Source organism: Salvelinus fontinalis, chromosome 27 (genome assembly GCF_029448725.1).
Source record: "Salvelinus fontinalis isolate EN_2023a chromosome 27, ASM2944872v1, whole genome shotgun sequence".
In the NCBI taxonomy this organism is placed as follows: domain Eukaryota; kingdom Metazoa; phylum Chordata; class Actinopteri; order Salmoniformes; family Salmonidae; genus Salvelinus; species Salvelinus fontinalis.
In genome coordinates, this window is record NC_074691.1 from 29,939,155 (window position 1) to 29,958,488 (window position 19,334).

General features: G+C 42.9%; 1 protein-coding gene across 2 annotated transcripts in view; it reads right to left on the reverse strand.

Annotated features, from left to right (window-relative positions):
- Positions 1-8,958: 8,958 nt before the first annotated feature.
- Positions 8,959-19,334, reverse strand: part of LOC129825428 (leucine-rich repeat and fibronectin type-III domain-containing protein 2-like) — a 163,296-nt gene continuing 152,920 nt past the window's right edge. For both annotated transcript variants that reach the window (XM_055885524.1, XM_055885523.1), the window contains one exon: positions 8,959-14,220. In XM_055885524.1, the coding sequence (XP_055741499.1) occupies positions 13,197-14,220 (1,024 nt within the window). In that variant the 3' untranslated portion in view covers positions 8,959-13,196. The remainder of the gene's footprint in view (positions 14,221-19,334) is intronic.

The window sequence follows — 19,334 nt, forward strand, 5'->3', positions numbered from 1 at the left end:
CTCATCATTATTCTGTATCTGTAACTTCACTGTAACTTTAGTTGCAAATTATAGAAAATGCAGGCATAATCAAATATGGAAAACATATAGACTGTGTGTGCTGCTCTCTAGAGTTATGTTAAATAGATCAACCTTTTCCTATGCTAGACATCAAGTTGTCAATGCTCAATAAGACCCTAATGGTTAAGTGCAAGGTTTCAGTCAATGGGTTCCATTCCCCCTGGCACTTCCCATGGCTCCAGTACACCAATACTCCAGTACACCAATACTCTCCACCTCGGGATTCATGTTTCAGTCATGGCAACCCTGGAAGAGCAGCCACACGTCCAAGTAAATAATCCACACAAATCAAGATGACCCTGACTTTTTGGTGCAGTAAGGACACACTTCTGAAAGGTTCCAGGAAGAAACATCTCATGCACTTGTTTGGTTTTGAGGTAGTAAGTTTTTGGTAAGTTGTTTATGCAATTGTAAATACTGCAGCATGAATTTGTTGACTATGTTTTATTTCATAAACTTTTAGAGATGAAGAGAATGGGTGTTCGTGTAGAACAGTGGTCATATAGGCACAACACAAGTGTATCCATGCGACCCATCAAATATAACAAATATTTTTTTTTGCACTTAGAATCAGTGAAAAAACACCAGGTTTCCACTTTAACCTTAGTGGCGAGCCATTTGGACAGTTGCAGTGCATTCGGAAAGTATTCTGACCACTTTACTTTTTCCACATTTTATTATGTCACAGCCTAATTCTTAATTAGATTTTTTTTATAAATGTCATCGATCTACACACAATACCTCATTAATAACAAAGCGACAAACTGTTTATTTATGAATATTTATTTCAAATAATAAGCAAAAATACCTTATACATCTAAGTATTCAGACCCTTTGCTATGAGACTCTAAATTGAGCTCAGGTGCATCCTGTTTCCATTGACCATCCTTGAGATGTTTCTACAACTTGACTGGAATCCATCTGTTGTAAATTCCATGGATTGGACATGATTTGGAAAGGCACACACCTGTCTATATAAGGTCGCACGGTTGACAGTGCCATGAGGTCGAAGGAATTGTTCGTAGAGCTCCGAGACAGGAATTGTGCAGCATTGAAGGTCCTTAAGAACACAGTGGCCACCATCATTATTAAATGGAATAATTCTGCAACCACCAAGACTCTTCATAGAGCTGGCCACCCAGCCAAACTGAGCAATGGGAGGAGAAGGGTCTTGGTCAGGGAAGTGACCAAGAACCCGATGGTCACTCTGACAGAGCTACAGAGTTCCTCTGCGGAGATGGGAGAACCTTCCAGAAAGACAATGATCTCTGTAGCACTCCACCAATCAGGCCTTTATGGTAGAATGGCCAGACGGAAGCTACTACTCAGTAAAATGTACATGACAGCTCACTTGGAGTTTGACAAAAAGCACCTAAAACCTCTCAGACCATGATAAACAATTTTCTCTGGTCTGATGAAACCAAGATTGAACTCTTTGGCCTGAATACCAAGCATCACGTCTGGAGGAAACCTAGCACTATCCCTGCTGTGAAGCATGGTGGTGGCTGCATCATACTGTGGGGATGTTTTTTAGCGACAGGGATTTGTGAGACTAGTCAGGATCGAGGGAAATATGAACGGAGCAAAGTACAGAGAGATTCTGGATGAAAACCTGCTCCAGTGCACTCAGGACCTCAGACTGGGGCGAACGTTTACCTTCCAACAGGACAACGACCCTAAGCACGCAGCCAAGACAATGCAGGAGTGGTTTCAGGACATGTCTCTGAATCTCCTTGAGTGGCCCAACCAGAGCTGTGCAGCGAAGCTCCCCATCCAACCTAACAGAGCTTGAGAGAATCTGCAGAGAAGAATGTGAGAAACTCCCCAAATACAGGTGTGCCAAGCTTGTAGCGTCATACCCAAGAAGACTCGAGGTGTAATCGCTGCCAAAGGTGCTTCAGCAAAGTACTGAGTAAAGGGTCTGAATACTTATGTAAACGTAACATTTCCGTTTTTTATTTTTAATACGCTTGCAAAAACTTAATTTGTTTTGTCATCATGTGGTATTGTGTATAGATTGATCAGGAAAAAAAACCGATTTAATCATTTTTAGATTAAGGCTGTGTCGTAATTTTGTGGGAAAAGGTCAAGGGGTCTGAATACTTTCCAAATGCACTCTATATGCCTGCGTTCTGATGTTCTGTTGTTGTGTGGTTATTAGGGCACGTTTATCAGATAGCTCTGGTTTAGGCGGGGTCCAATGAAGGGAATGCCTGGAATGTGTCAGTGCCAGGCGTCCTTGTGGTTGGTGGAACAGCGGGCGGGCTGGGAAAGGGGCAGGGCACTACATGTCTGGTATATATCCATGCTTGCATTGTTATCCCTCTTTTTAGGTCCCGACAGTGAATTGAATAGCTGATATTGTTATGTCGTATTTAATTGGCATAGGTTACGGTCAGACAGTAGCCTGTGCTCGTTCTGGGTCAATAAACCATTCAATTCATAAAAACCTCAAGAAATGTTGTGGACATTCTCTCATTTATGATCTTTCGAGGTCATTTACAATAAGTTAAAACTTCTTATGGCTGCAAGGGGCAGTATTGAGTAGCCAGTTAAATCGTGCCCATTTCAAACGGCCTCGTACTCAATTCTTGCTCGTACAATATGCATATTATTATTACTATTGGATAGAAAACACTCTCTAGTTTCTAAAACCGTTTGAATTATTTCTCTGAGTGAAACAGAACTCCTTCTGCAGCACATTTCCTGACCAGGAAGTGGAATGTCAGAAATCGATGCTCTGTTCAACTTCATGCCTATACATGGGCAATGAACGTAAGAGTCTACGTACACTTCATACACCTTCCCCTGGTTGTCAAGAGGCGGTGAGAGAAGACATTTCGTGTCTATCTTGGTCTGAGGTGGAATTAAAGCTCTTTGTATGACGTGACCGTCCATTCCTGTTTCTGGAGCGCGCGAAAGAGGACATGGATTTGACTTCTGTTTAGCTGTCGTTATGGACGACTAACATCTCCGGTTTAGATTTTATTTGATACATGTGACCATATCATCGTAAAGTGTGTTTTTTCAATATAGTTTAATCAGATTATTGAAATTTTTTCGGGAGTTTTGCCGTGTTCCGTTCTCTGACTTTGTTGACGTTGGAGAGATCCGTGCCACTTGGCAAGTGCCCATGATAAATCAAGAGGGAAATTTGCCGTTCCAGATCCAAACAACAACTGTTCTGGACAAAGGACACCTTGTCCAACATTCTGACGGAAGATCACTAAAAGTAAGAAACATTTTATGATGCTATTTCTAATATCTGTCGCGCATGTGAACTGGTCGTCGGCGCCCAAGTGTTTCTGGCTAATGTGGCTACGCTAATATAACGCTATATTGTGTTTTCGCTGTAAAACACTTGATAAATCGGAAATATTTTCTGGAATCACAAGATGCCTGTCTTTCAATTGCTGTACACTATGTATTTTTCAGAAATGTTTTATGATGAGTATTTAGTTATTTGGCGTTGGTGTCTGTAATTTTTCTGTCTGCTTTCGGTGCAATTTCTGACTGTAGCTGCAATGTAAACTATGATTTATACCTGAAATATGCACATTCTTCGAAAAAAACATATGCTATACAATAAATATGTTATCAGACTGTCATCTGATGAGGTTGTTTCCTGGTTAGTGGCTATTTATATCTTTATTTGGCCGAATTTGTGATAGCTACTGATGGAGTCAAAAACTGATGGAGTAATAAAAGTGGAGTCTTTTGCTAACGTGGTTAGCTAATAGATTTACATATTTTGTCTTCCCTGTAAAACATTTTAAAAATCGGACATGTTGGCTGGATTCACGAGATGTGTACCTTTCATATGCTGTATTGGACTTGTTAATGTGTGAAAGTTAAATATTTAAAAAAAATATCTTTTGAATTTCGCGCCCTGCACTTGAAGTGGCTGTTGTCATAAATGTACCGACGTCGGGCTTGCACGCCAAACAGGTTAAAACCCATTGGTAATTGATGATGGCTAAATCATTAAATGTTTATATTGCATTAAGGCATTGCAATCAACGAGAATCCTTAAAGGAACACTTTTGGTATTTGTATTTGTTTCATTTGGCCATTGTTGACATAGTCTCAAAATGTTTTGCTTGTCAGCAATGAAGTGTTCAAGATACGTAACTTTCAAAATGCAGAAATCATCCCCGTATGATGCATTTTGTATCATATGATGCTGCGTTTTGAATCACATTGAATTACTAACAGCCTCCTATCTTATCCTATCCTCTGCTGCCGCAGCGCCTCTATATGGATGTGGCAGGGAGGGTCTGAGCCGGGGGCAGCCTGCCAGGCAAGCTCTGTCTCCTCCACACTGAGCCAGCACTATGCACTATTACCTCTCCTCTGCTCTACCCACCATGCCACCCACCAGCCACCATCACCATCTTTCTCACCCGGCACAGAGAGTCTCACACCCCTTAAATATCCCTCACATGCACGTTCCCCCAATAGGGTCCATACAGACACACACACACACACACACACACACACACACACACACACACACACACACACACACACACACACACACACACACACACACACACACACACACACACACACACACACACACACACACACACACACACACACACACAAATCCAATCAGTTTTCCAAGTTGATTCAATGTCATCACACATACATCTTTTGGTTGAAATCACATGGAAACTACGTTGATTCAAAAGTTTTTGCCCAGTGGGCAAGGTCATATTCATCCGGGCACACTGTAACAAAACAATTTGCAACGGAAAGCAAGAACGAGTGTTTCTTATCGGACAAGTTCAGGTAGTAGTTCCGTGTTTCAGTCCATAATCTTCATCTTGGTGCCTAACAAATATGACCCAGTGTGCACTCTGCTTTAGCTTAAAAAGGGCTTTATACATCTCACTCCACCTCTAACCACATGATCTCCCCTGGTTAAGCTTATTTATGCCCCTACTTGCCTCCAACTCTTCCCCTGCACAAACCCATTTTAAAATGCATGCAGGAGCTAAGTGGATATCTAGGAGGCATATCTAGGAGGCTTATCCTAGTCCGGCTATGCTATGACGTAAGGAGTCCAGGGCAGGTTAATGCGGGGTAACCCCTTTTTTTCCCCCCCCCCGAATTGGACGTCAGTCGGGCCAATTAGTGGTCTGACGTGATGCTGAGGTAGTCTCCGGGATTCCGGAACGCTGAAATCCACATTGGTTCTGGAATGCTTAAATTCCCAGAAAGACCCTTGTGACCCTTGACCCTTGAAATGTTGTGGACATTCTCTCATTTATGATCTTTCGAGGTCATTTACAATAAGTTAAAACTTCTTATGGCTGCAAGGGGCAGTATTGAGTAGCCAGTTAAATCGTGCCCATTTCAAACGGCCTCGTACTCAATTCTTGCTCGTACAATATGCATATTATTATTACTATTGGATAGAAAACACTCTCTAGTTTCTAAAACCGTTTGAATTATTTCTCTGAGTGAAACAGAACTCCTTCTGCAGCACATTTCCTGACCAGGAAGTGGAATGTCAGAAATCGATGCTCTGTTCAACTTCATGCCTATACATGGGCAATGAACGTAAGAGTCTACGTACACTTCATACACCTTCCCCTGGTTGTCAAGAGGCGGTGAGAGAAGACATTTCGTGTCTATCTTGGTCTGAGGTGGAATTAAAGCTCTTTGTATGACGTGACCGTCCATTCCTGTTTCTGGAGCGCGCGAAAGAGGACATGGATTTGACTTCTGTTTAGCTGTCGTTATGGACGACTAACATCTCCGGTTTAGATTTTATTTGATACATGTGACCATATCATCGTAAAGTGTGTTTTTTCAATATAGTTTAATCAGATTATTGAAATTTTTTCGGGAGTTTTGCCGTGTTCCGTTCTCTGACTTTGTTGACGTTGGAGAGATCCGTGCCACTTGGCAAGTGCCCATGATAAATCAAGAGGGAAATTTGCCGTTCCAGATCCAAACAACAACTGTTCTGGACAAAGGACACCTTGTCCAACATTCTGACGGAAGATCACTAAAAGTAAGAAACATTTTATGATGCTATTTCTAATATCTGTCGCGCATGTGAACTGGTCGTCGGCGCCCAAGTGTTTCTGGCTAATGTGGCTACGCTAATATAACGCTATATTGTGTTTTCGCTGTAAAACACTTGATAAATCGGAAATATTTTCTGGAATCACAAGATGCCTGTCTTTCAATTGCTGTACACTATGTATTTTTCAGAAATGTTTTATGATGAGTATTTAGTTATTTGGCGTTGGTGTCTGTAATTTTTCTGTCTGCTTTCGGTGCAATTTCTGACTGTAGCTGCAATGTAAACTATGATTTATACCTGAAATATGCACATTCTTCGAAAAAAACATATGCTATACAATAAATATGTTATCAGACTGTCATCTGATGAGGTTGTTTCCTGGTTAGTGGCTATTTATATCTTTATTTGGCCGAATTTGTGATAGCTACTGATGGAGTCAAAAACTGATGGAGTAATAAAAGTGGAGTCTTTTGCTAATGTGGTTAGCTAATAGATTTACATATTTTGTCTTCCCTGTAAAACATTTTAAAAATCGGACATGTTGGCTGGATTCACGAGATGTGTACCTTTCATATGCTGTATTGGACTTGTTAATGTGTGAAAGTTAAATATTTAAAAAAATATCTTTTGAATTTCGCGCCCTGCACTTGAAGTGGCTGTTGTCATAAATGTACCGACGTCGGGCTTGCACGCCAAACAGGTTAAAACCCATTGGTAATTGATGATGGCTAAATCATTAAATGTTTATATTGCATTAAGGCATTGCAATCAACGAGAATCCTTAAAGGAACACTTTTGGTATTTGTATTTGTTTCATTTGGCCATTGTTGACATAGTCTCAAAATGTTTTGCTTGTCAGCAATGAAGTGTTCAAGATATGTAACTTTCAAAATGCAGAAATCATCCCCGTATGATGCATTTTGTATCATATGATGCTGCGTTTTGAATCACATTGAATTACTAACAGACTCCTATCTTATCCTATCCTCTGCTGTTGCAGCGCCTCTATATGGATGTGGCAGGGAGGGTCTGAGCCAGGGGCAGCCTGCCAGGCAAGCTGTGTCTCCTCCACACTGAGCCAGCACTATGCACTATTACCTCTCCTCTGCTCTACCCACCATGCCACCCACCAGCCACCATCACCCTCTTTCTCACCCGGCACAGAGCGTCTCACACCCCTTAAATATCCCTCACATGCACGTTCCCCCAATAGGGTCCATACAGACACACACACACACACACACACACACACACACACACACACACACACACACACACACCAAATCCAATCAGTTTTCCAAGTTGATTCAATGTCATCACACATACATTTTTTGTTGAAATCACATGGAAACTACATTGATTCAAAAGTTTTTGCCCAGTGGGCAAGGTCATATTCATCCGGGCACACTGTAACAAAACAATTTGCAACGGAAAGTAAGAACGAGTGTTTCTTATCGGACAAGTTCAGGTAGTAGTTCCGTGTTTCAGTCCATAATCTTCATCTTGGTGCCTAACAAATACGACCCAGTGTGCACTCTGCTTTAGCTTAAAAAGGGCTTTATACATCTCACTCCACCTCTAACCACATGATCTCCCCTGGTTAAGCTCATTTATGCCCCTACTTGCCTCCAACTCTTCCCCTGCACAAACCCATTTTAAAATGCATGCAGGAGCTAAGTGGATATCTAGGAGGCATGTGAATAAGATCGTCAACACAGGGTGTTAGGAGACTTCCCCTTATCCTAGTCCGGCTATGCTATGACTTAAGGAGTCCATGGCAGGTTAATGCGGGGTAACCCATTCGTTTTTTTTCTCCGAATTGGACGTCAGTCGGGCCAATTAGTGGTCTGACATGTGATGCTGAGTTAGTCTCCGGGATTCCGGAACGCTGAAATCCACATTGGTTCTGGAATGCTTAAATTCCCAGAAATCCATGATCTCCTCAGAGCTGCTTCATACAGATCTACTTACTGTTTACACCAGACCTACCAGAGGCTGACAATAGAAGATCAATGCTGAACAATGCAATACAATTACATGACAAATGTTGCACATTACCGTGTCTTATAATAAGGGTCTAACAAAACACGAACGTTTCAGAATATCTCGATTTTTAAAATATTTTTGCAGCAAAAAACAATATTTTTGACAGCAAAAACATTGTCTACAAATCCAGGTGCGAAATATACATGGTTATACTGTAAATATACAGTGAGACACCGCTTTATTACTGTATGCCTACCAAGAAAATGAAGACACTGGTTGGTGGAACAGCGGGCGGGCTGGGAAGGGGCAGGGCACTACATGTCTGGTATATATCCATGCTTGCATTGTTATCCCTCTTTTTAGGTCCCGACAGTGGCAATTGGCATAGGTTACGGCCAGACAGTAGCCTGTGCTCGTTCTGGGTCAATAAACCATTCAATTCATAAAAACCTCAATAAATGTTGTGGACATTCTCTCATTTATGATCTTTCAAGGTCATTTACAATAAGTTAAAACCCATTGGTAATTGATGATGGCTAAATCATTAAATGTTTATATTGCATTAAGGCATTGCAATCAACGAGAATCCTTACAGTAACACTTTTGGTATTTGTATTTGTTTCATTAGGCCATTGTTGACATAGTCTCAAAATGTTTTGCTTGTCAGCAATGAAGTGTTCAAGATACGTAACTTTCAAAATGCAGAAATCCATGATCTCCTCAGAGCTGCTTCATACAGATCTACTTACTGTTTACCCCAGACCTACCAGAGGCTGACAATAGAAGATCATTGCTGAACAATGCAATACAATTACATGACAAATGTTGCACATTACCACGTCTTATAATAAGGGTCTGACAAAACACGAACGTTTCAGATTATCTAGATTTTTTTATATTTTTGTAGCAATAAACAATATGTTTGACCACAGAAACATTGTCTACAACTCCAAATGAGAAATATAAATGGTTATACTGTAAATATACAGTGAGGCACCTCTTTATTTCTGTATGCCTACCAAGAAAATAAAGACACTAGTGTACAGCTTTTGTTCATTCTCCATCAATTATATATATAAAAAAGTCAATATACAGAGTCAATGTACAGATGCAGTTGATCCAGAATGTCACAAAAAAGTCATTCAGACAACACAATGTGAGGAAAGACAGATAGTGTATAAGGTTCTTAATGGGCCCATGAGTTAGTCCTTGGTAAACATGCAAGTTGTACACGTTACAGAAAAGCCAACAACTTCAGCATAGTTGAGAGCCATTTTGCACTGTACATTTATGGTACCTGTCAATTTATGCTACCAAACAAAGGAAAATCAAGTTTGATAATTCCTAGACACAGACAGTTTACTATGAATTTCCAGTACATTTCTCATGCCAATAACTGGTGAGGGAGGCAAGGTATCTGCTTACCCTCAAATGTCAAACATTTTAGGTGATGAGATCCAGATACATTACACAGGTAAGTGCATCTAAGTACACTACTGTTCAAAAGCTTCGGGTCACTTAGAAATGTCCTTGTTATTGAAACAAAAGCACATTTTTTGTCCATTAAAATAACATAAAATTGATCAAAAATACAGTGTGGACATTGTTAATGTTGTAACTGACTATCGTAGCTGGAAACAACATATTTTTTATGGAATATCTACATAGGTGTACAGAGGCCCATTATCGGCCAACATCAATCCTGTGTTCCAATGGCACGTTGTGTTAGCTAATCCAAGTTTACCATTTTAAAAGGCTAAATGATCACTTGAAAACCCTTTTGCAACTATGTTAGCACAGCTGAAAACTGTTGTTCTGATTAAACAGAACAGCGCAAACTGTCTCTAACCAGAATAGAATAGAGGAGTGGGAGGCCCCAGTGCACAACTAAGCAAGATGACAAGTACAGTAGAGTGTCAATTTTGAGAAACAGACACATCACATGTCCTCAACTGGCAGCTTCATTAAATAGTACCCGCAAAACACCAGTCTCAACATCAACAGTGAAGATGCGACTCCGGGATGCTGGCCTTCTAGGCAGAGTTGCAAAGAAAAAGCCACATCTCAGACTGGCCAATGAAAAGAAAAGATTACGATGGGCAAAAGAACACAGACACTGGACAGAGGAACTCTGCCTAGAAGACCAGCATCCCAGAGTCGCCTCTTCACTGTGACTGGTGTTTTGTGGGTACTATTTAATGAAGCCGCCAGTTGAGGACTTGTGAGGCATCAGTTTCTCAAACTAGATACTCTAATGTACCTGTCCGCTTGCTCAGTTGTACACCGGGGCCTCCCACTCCTCTTTCTATTCTGGTTAGAGACAGTTTGCGCTGTTCTGTGAAGGAAGTAGTACACAAAGTTGTACGAGATCATCAGTTTCTTGGCAATTTCTCGCATGGAATAGCCTTCATTTCTCAGAACAAGAATAGACTGACGAGTTTCAGAAGAAAGGTTTTTGTTTCTGGCCGTTTTGAGCCTGTAATCAAACCCACAAATGCTGATGCTCCAGATACTCAACTATTCTAAAAAAAAAGGCCAGTTTTATTGCTTCTTTAATCAGACCAACAGTTTTCAGTTGTGCTAACATAATTGCAAAAGGGTTTTCTAACGATCAATTAGACTTTTAAAATGATAAACTTGGATTAGCTAACACAACGTGCCATTGGAACACAGGAGTGATGGTTGCTAATAATGGGCCTCTGTGCGCAGATATATGTAGATATTCCATTAAAAATCAGCCGTTTCCAGCTACAATAGTCATTTACAACATTAACAATGTCTACACTGTATTTCTGATCAGTTTGGTGTTATTTTAATGAACAAAAAATTAGATTTTCTTTCAAAAACAAGGAACTTTCTAAGTGACCCCAAACTTTTGAATGGTAGTGTACATGAAAAAGTACAAATGTTTCTTGGAATTGGAGAAGGATGCTTGTCTCTCAAAGATTGAGCTTGTTGAGCTGCAGTTTTTCTGAGGGCTTAATCTTTCTGTGCAAGAGAGGGTAAACTCCTGCTGGTTGTTAGCTCTATACTGGGTTAATTGATATGGAGGCCAACAGGGGCCATGTTCTTTTGCTGAAACTAATCATAGGACTCTCCTCTAATGAACCTTTTAAGTGACATCACGATAACAGTTACATTTTCACTTAAGACCTTACCCATTTCACATTGCTATCTTAAAAAAAAAATTGAATGGTTGAGGATGAATTGTTTGCTCGCTTTATACATGAATACAACTTGATAGGAACCAGATATGGCATTATTTAATGAAGCCTCAAATAAACATTCTGGATACAAAGTTAAAATATTCAAATATTCAATACAGTGGTTTCATGAAATCATTTCATATATACATTTTTTTATGATTTAACTAAATTGCCTATATAAAGTGTATATATATATATATATACAGTACCATTCAGTCAGAATGGGTTAAGAAAAAAAATGGTTCTGCGGATATTAAAAAATGCGGATGGATATACGGTCAGGTCCATAATTATTGGCACCCTTGTTAAAGAGGAACAAAAAAGACTGTATAAAATAAATAATACAAACTGCATGTAACATATATATATATATATTTTAAATCATATTATTTTACACTCAGGGAAAGGGCTTTTGTTTAAGTAATAAAACAAATCCAAGAAAGATAGGGGTTAAATGTATTGTCACCGCTGTTTTTAGTACTACAGCACCCTCCCCTTGTGAGGATAACAGCACTGAATCTTTTTCTCAAATGTTTTATGAGATTGGAGAGCACATTGGGAGGGATCTCAGATCGTTCCTCCATACAGAATCTTTCCAGATCCTTGACATCCTTCGTCTGCGCTTATAGACTGCCCTCTTCAATTCAAACCACAGGTTTTCAATGAGGTTCAAGTGGAGGCTGAGATGGCCATTGCAAAATGTTGATTTTGTGGTCAATAAACAATTTCTTTGTAGATTTTGATGTGCGCTTGGGGTTATTGTCTTGCTGGACGATCCAGTTACGTCAAAGTGTCAGCCTCCTGGCAGAGGCAACCAGGTTTTTGTCTACAATCTTCTGCTATTTGGTAAAGTTCATGATGCCGTTGACCTTAACAAGGGTCACAGGACCAGTGGATACAAAATAGCCCCATAACATAAAAGATGCATCATCATATTTTATCATAGGTATGAGGAACTTTTATGCATTTATCCTTCAATTTGACACCAAACCCACCACTGGTGTATGTAAATAAAGAGCTCTATTTTGATGTCACCTCTTCCTCTGAGCAAATGTATTAGTACAAAATACTATAATGTCCTTTTTTTGCATACAATATAGCTCAGTATTTGTATTATTTATTTTGTGTAGTCTTTTTAGTTCATCTTTATCAAGGGTGCCAATCATTTTGGACCTGACAGTATATTGAGGTTTTTCATAATGCAAATATTGAAGTCAGAGCCCCGTCGTGTACAGAGGGGAAGAACACTATTAGACAATGTGTGTTTGATCAGCAAAATAAAAATTGTAAAAACATTAAATTCATTACATATTTCATAATCACTTACAGCAGTATTAGTCCAGGGCCATGCATGGCCCATCATCTCAGCAACAGTAACAAGATGGATGTTCACTGTTATGCCAATTTACAAGTCAACAAATACAGTGATTTGTTTCACGTTCCTTGTGTCACAGGCTATGAGCAGGCCTGTGACAAGGAGGAGGAGGAGGAGGAGCCGTGACACTTGTGTCAGAGAAACCTTGGCCCTCCTCAGGAACAACAGGCCTGCTTCCCATTTCCTAGGTTTCATTGCATGCCTTACTTGTAGTTTGTAGTTGACCATTACTGTGCATTCCCCCTCCCCATGTAGAGAACACACACACACAAACACAAAACAACCTCACTCCACGAATCAGCTCCATCCACCAAGAGTCGTTAGCCGACTTACCCACTTGGGGAACTTTGTACATATCTGTCACAAAAATGGAGGATCCACAATAGATTAACATGAATGAATTCCATGCAGGACGAGGAGGGAGGAGGCATGGACTTCTCCTCCAGCATGGAGGTCTATCAGAACTGAGGCGTATTGCTATCTCTCTGGGGCAGTGTCTTAGAAGACACAAAGTAAGTCCTCATCTCTCCTAGACAGTACTCTCCATGACCCACTCTTGGCTGTCAAAGGTCCCCTTGCTCCCCCCCATATCCCCTTCCTCGTCACACTGTAGCAGCATGCCGTTCACAGACAGGCTCCTCTTAGTCCAGATGTTGCTGATGCGCCGCGGGTAACTGCACACCGGCGTTGTGGCAGTGGAGGTGCTAGAGGCCATTGCTCGGTCTGTTTGTTGATCTGTATCCATACAGTCCCCCATGTCAAACGACTGGCTCCTTTTTGGTTTCGAGTCATGAGACAACATGAGCAGCCGGCTCAGCCGCGAGTCCATTGTCCGGCCCAGCAGGGGCTCCCTGTCCGTGTGGGGCCTATCGCCACCCGCCACCGGAGTGCTCCTGCTGGATGAGGGCTCACCCAGGTCTCCCCTGCCCTGGGCCCCCCGGAGCTCTAGGGAGTTGAAGGCCCCCAGCAGGTGATCCAGGTTTGCCCTGGGCTTAGAGGGGGCAGCCTGCCTCCACATAATGGCCAGGGTGCTGTTGGGGCTGTAGGAACCCTCCCCGACCACCGAGCCCCCCGACGAGGATGAGGACGAGGTGCTCTGGAGGGAACCACATTTAAACTCCACCACCTCATCCTGGAGGGTCACTTTGGCCTTTGGTTTGGGCAGGGTAAGGGGCACGCCATTCTGTCCCAGCCGGCCCCCATTGGTCTGTGAGTGGGTGTCACTTACGCTGGTCAGCTTGCCGCTCCCCCCGATGCCACCCCCCTCATGGTCGGTGGCCTTGTAGCGCACCATCAGGATAACGATGAAGACGAGTAGCGTCGCCACGATGATGCCACCCACCACCAGGATCATGGTGCCCCCCAGAAACTGGCTGTGGAGAGACTGGCACTGTGTGTAGTCGTCGCGGGTAAAGAACTGGGCACAGCCCACCACGTTGGTGGCCGTCAGGGTGGTGGCGGTGTCGTCCCAGGCGGCCAGGACACACAAGTCGTACTTGGTCCCCGACACCAGGTTGGTCACCAGGAAGGCTTGGCTGGAGGCCGGGATCATCCTATAGAAACGGAGAGGAAGAGATAAACATGGTGATGACTGAGTCGAGTCAGCATAATCATTTTTGGACATCCATGAAAACTTGGGAAAGTCAGCTGTGAAAACCTACTACATTTGATACAATTTAATTGATTTGGAGGATAATGCTATTAACATGCATCTTTCTTAACACCATACATTTCATATCAATACAAAACTGTGCTTGAGTGTTCTTTATGATGTCATTTCCACTGAAAGAAAAGCAGGGCTTCTATGTTCTTAGGTTCATTCCTGAGGAGTTGTCCAGTGTTAAGTCTCTTTGTGGTTGAGGTTCTAGTCTAACAGACAGACAGCTGTAATTGGCTTTATCTCTCTAAACCATCTGTCCTTCTGCAGCAAACAGACGCTCCACCCCATGTCTGAGCCATGGAGATGTGAGAAGAATAAATAACCAGAACACAGAGGACGAGTGAAAAAAAGAGTGAAAGAGAGGGAAAAGGAGAAGATTGAAAGGCTTCTGTAACAGCTAGAGCCTCAGATACCTATGTTGCTCAGGCGAGTCTTAGTCCGCTTATAAGGCAGGAACCAGTCTGAGAACATGACGAGTTATGTCCAGGGAACTGGCTCGGAGCTGTTCGACAACATCAATCATTCAGTCACAGTAGCTGGCCATAAACACCCATGTAGTATGCTGGCCATCAACACCCATGTGATAAGCTGGCCATAAACACCCATGTAGTATGCTGGCCATAAACACCCATGTGATAAGCTGGCCATAAACACCCATGTGATATATAACCATATGATAATAACTATAACCAATGATGCCATACCTTTTCTTTCACATTGTTCTGTGTTTTTTGATAACTCACTCCACACTAATACTATAGCAAAAGATGCAAAATAATGCAAAATAAACTAAAATAGGAAACGCCCGTGCTCAGGTCTGTTCAATGCTGGTCCGACCAATCTGATTCCACGCTTTAAGATTGCTGCGATCACGTGGACTGGGATATGTTCCAGATAGCGTTGAACAACAACATTGATGTTAATGCTGATTCGGTGAGCGAGTTTATTAGCAAGTGCATCGGTGATGTTGTACCCACAGCGACTATTATAACCTTCCCCAACCAGAAACCGTGGATTAATGGCAGCATTTGCGCAAAACTGAAAGCGTGAACCACTGTTTTTAATCAGGGCAAGGCGACCGAAAACATGACCAAATACAAACAGTGTAGCTATTCCCTCCGCAAGGCAATCAAACAAGCTAAGCATCAGTACAGAGACAAAGTAGAGTTGCAATTCAACGGCTCAGACACGAGAGGTATGTGGCATGGTCTACAGTCAATCACGGACTATAAAAAGAAAACCAGCCCTGTCGCGGACCACGATGTCTTGCTCCCAGACAAACTAAACAGCTTCTTTGCTCGCTTTGAGGACAATACAGTGCCACCAACACGGCCTGCTACCAAAACCTGCGGGCTCTCCTTCACCGCAGCCAATGTGAGTAAAACATTTAAACGTGTTAACCCCTGCAAGGCTGCCGGCCAAGACGGCATCCCTAGCTACGTCCTCAGAGCATGCGCAGACCAACTGGCTGGTATGTTTACGGACATATTCAATCAATCCCTATCCCAGTCTGCTGTTCCCACATGCTTCAAGAGGGCCACCATTGTTCCTGTTCCCAAGAAAGCTAAGGTAACTGAGCTAAACGACCATCGCCCCGTAGCACTCATTTCCGTCATCGTGAAGTGCTTTGAGAGACTAGTCAAGGATCATATCACTTCCACCCTACCTGACACCCTAGACCCACTCCAATTTGCTTACCACCCCAATAGGTCCACAGACGACACAATCGCAATCACGCTGCACACTGCCCTAACCCATCTGGACAATAGGAATACCTATGTAAGACCCTTGGTCTCGACCTCGCCCTGTCGCGGACCACGATGTCTTGCTCCCAGACAAACTAAACAGCTTCTTTGCTCGCTTTGAGGACAATACAGTGCCACCAACACGGCCTGCTACCAAAACCTGCGGGCTCTCCTTCACCGCAGCCAATGTGAGTAAAACATTTAAACGTGTTAACCCCTGCAAGGCTGCCGGCCAAGACGGCATCCCTAGCTACGTCCTCAGAGCATGCGCAGACCAACTGGCTGGTATGTTTACGGACATATTCAATCAATCCCTATCCCAGTCTGCTGTTCCCACATGCTTCAAGAGGGCCACCATTGTTCCTGTTCCCAAGAAAGCTAAGGTAACTGAGCTAAACGACCATCGCCCCGTAGCACTCATTTCCGTCATCGTGAAGTGCTTTGAGAGACTAGTCAAGGATCATATCACTTCCACCCTACCTGACACCCTAGACCCACTCCAATTTGCTTACCACCCCAATAGGTCCACAGACGACACAATCGCAATCACGCTGCACACTGCCCTAACCCATCTGGACAATAGGAATACCTATGTAAGACCCTTGGTCTCGACCTCGCCCTGTCGCGGACCACGATGTCTTGCTCCCAGACAAACTAAACAGCTTCTTTGCTCGCTTTGAGGACAATACAGTGCCACCAACACGGCCTGCTACCAAAACCTGCGGGCTCTCCTTCACCGCAGCCAATGTGAGTAAAACATTTAAACGTGTTAACCCCTGCAAGGCTGCCGGCCAAGACGGCATCCCTAGCTACGTCCTCAGAGCATGCGCAGACCAACTGGCTGGTATGTTTACGGACATATTCAATCAATCCCTATCCCAGTCTGCTGTTCCCACATGCTTCAAGAGGGCCACCATTGTTCCTGTTCCCAAGAAAGCTAAGGTAACTGAGCTAAACGACCATCGCCCCGTAGCACTCATTTCCGTCATCGTGAAGTGCTTTGAGAGACTAGTCAAGGATCATATCACTTCCACCCTACCTGACACCCTAGACCCACTCCAATTTGCTTACCACCCCAATAGGTCCACAGACGACACAATCGCAATCACGCTGCACACTGCCCTAACCCATCTGGACAATAGGAATACCTATGTAAGACCCTTGGTCTCGACCTCGCCCTGTGCACATGGGTCCTGGACTTTCTGACGGGACGCGCCCCGGTGGTGAGCGTTGGAAACAACATCTCCACCCTGCTGATCCTCAACACTGGGGCCCCACAAGGGTGCGTTCTCAGCCCTCTCCTGTACTCCCTGTTCACCCATGACTGGGTGGCCATGCAAGCCTCCAAATCAATCATCAAGTTTGAAGACGACACTACAGTGGTAGGCTTGATTACCAACAACGACGAGATGGCCTACAGGGAGGAGGTGAGGGCCCTTAGAGTGTGGTGTCAGGAAAATAACCTCAAACTCAACGTCAACAAAACTAAGGAGATGATCGTGGACTTAAGGAAACAGGAGAGGGAGCATCCCCCTATCCACATCGACGGGACAGTAGTGGAGAAGGTGGAAAGTTGTAAGTTCCTTGGCGTACACATCACAGACAACTGAAATGGTCCATCCACATAGACAGCGTGGTGAAGAAGGCGCAACAGCCCCTCTTCAACCTCAGGAGGCTGAAGAAATTTGGCTTGTCACCAAAATTACACAAACTTTTACAGATGCACAATCGAGAGCATCCTGTCGGGCTGTATCACCACCTGGTACGGCAACTGCTCCGCCAACAACCATAAGGCTCTCCAGAGGGTAGTGAGGTCTGCACAACGCATCACCGGGGGCAAACTACCTGCCCTCCAGGACACCTACACCACCCGATGTCACAGGAAGGCCAAAAAGATCATCAAAGATAACAATGACCCGCGCCACTGCCTGTTCACCCCGCTATCATCCAGAAGGCTAGGTCAGTACAGGTGCATCAAAGCTGGGACTAAGAGACTGAAAAACAGCTTCTATCTCAAGGCCATCAGACTGTTAAACAGCCATCACTAACATTGAGTGGCTGGTGCCAACATAGTCACTCAAATCTCTAGCCACTTAATAATAAAAAATTGGATGTAATAAATGTATCACTAGTCACTTTAAACAATGCCACTTTATATAATGTTTACATACCCTACATTACTCATCTCATATGTATATACTGTACTCTATACCATCTACTGCATCCTGCCTATGCCGTTCGGCCACCGCTCATCCATATATTTATATGTACATATTCTTATTCATTCCTTTACACTTGTGTGTATAAGGTAGTTGTGAAATTGTTAGATTACTTGTTAGATATTACTGCATGGTCGGAACTAGAAGCACAAGCATTTCACTACACTCGCATTAACATCTGCTAACCATGTGAATGTAACCAAAGAAATGTGATTTGAATGTTATTTTATTTGATCAAAAGTTGATCATATTTTATGTTTTGGTCCTCAGGGGATGTAATCTATTACACAGTGATAATTGCTTGCTTGGCATAGGAATGGGAGGGAGGGAAATTTCAGTGCTTAGTGGATATTTTGCCGGGCACTGCTCTGTCCTGTGACTGATTAATGTCAGGCTGTCTGTGTTGACTGTTTCATTCAGCTGAATTAAAATACATCGGGACAAAGTGGAACTCAGGAAAAACGTCTTGCTGTGCTTATCATGGGGAGATGAATACAAGTTGTTTTCCCTACACCCTTTGGGCATCAAAAGGCAATTTGGAGATTGCTTTAAATCGTTTCCAGTGACGGCATGAGGCCATAACATTAATCAGAGCGAGAGAGGATGCGAGTCCTTAAACATTGCTTCTGGGAAGGAAAAGTAGTGGGGAAGGGGATAGGGATAGGCACCAGTCAGCCACAGCTACCCTCTTCCTCACAAACAGTTTAAAAGCTATTGTCAGATACAGTTTCAACACACTTCCTCATTGGCAAGAAAGAAAAAAGAACTGAAAACAAACAAACAAATCATTACTTCAGGTTATAGCATTTCTCCCACTCAACAATCATTAAAGTATTTCATGGCTAATTTCCCCCCAGGAGGACTGTATATCATTTCTTAAGGTGGCCTCTTTCTCTGGATAACAGACAAGGTCATGCCAAATGGGTCTCTTGCTCCATTGATTCAGCCTAAATGTCAGGGTGCTGGGAAATGTGATTATGCTTATATAAGCAAAAATCCCTAATGGGCTCTGCACTCTCTGCCAGGGCATTTATTGGGAGATG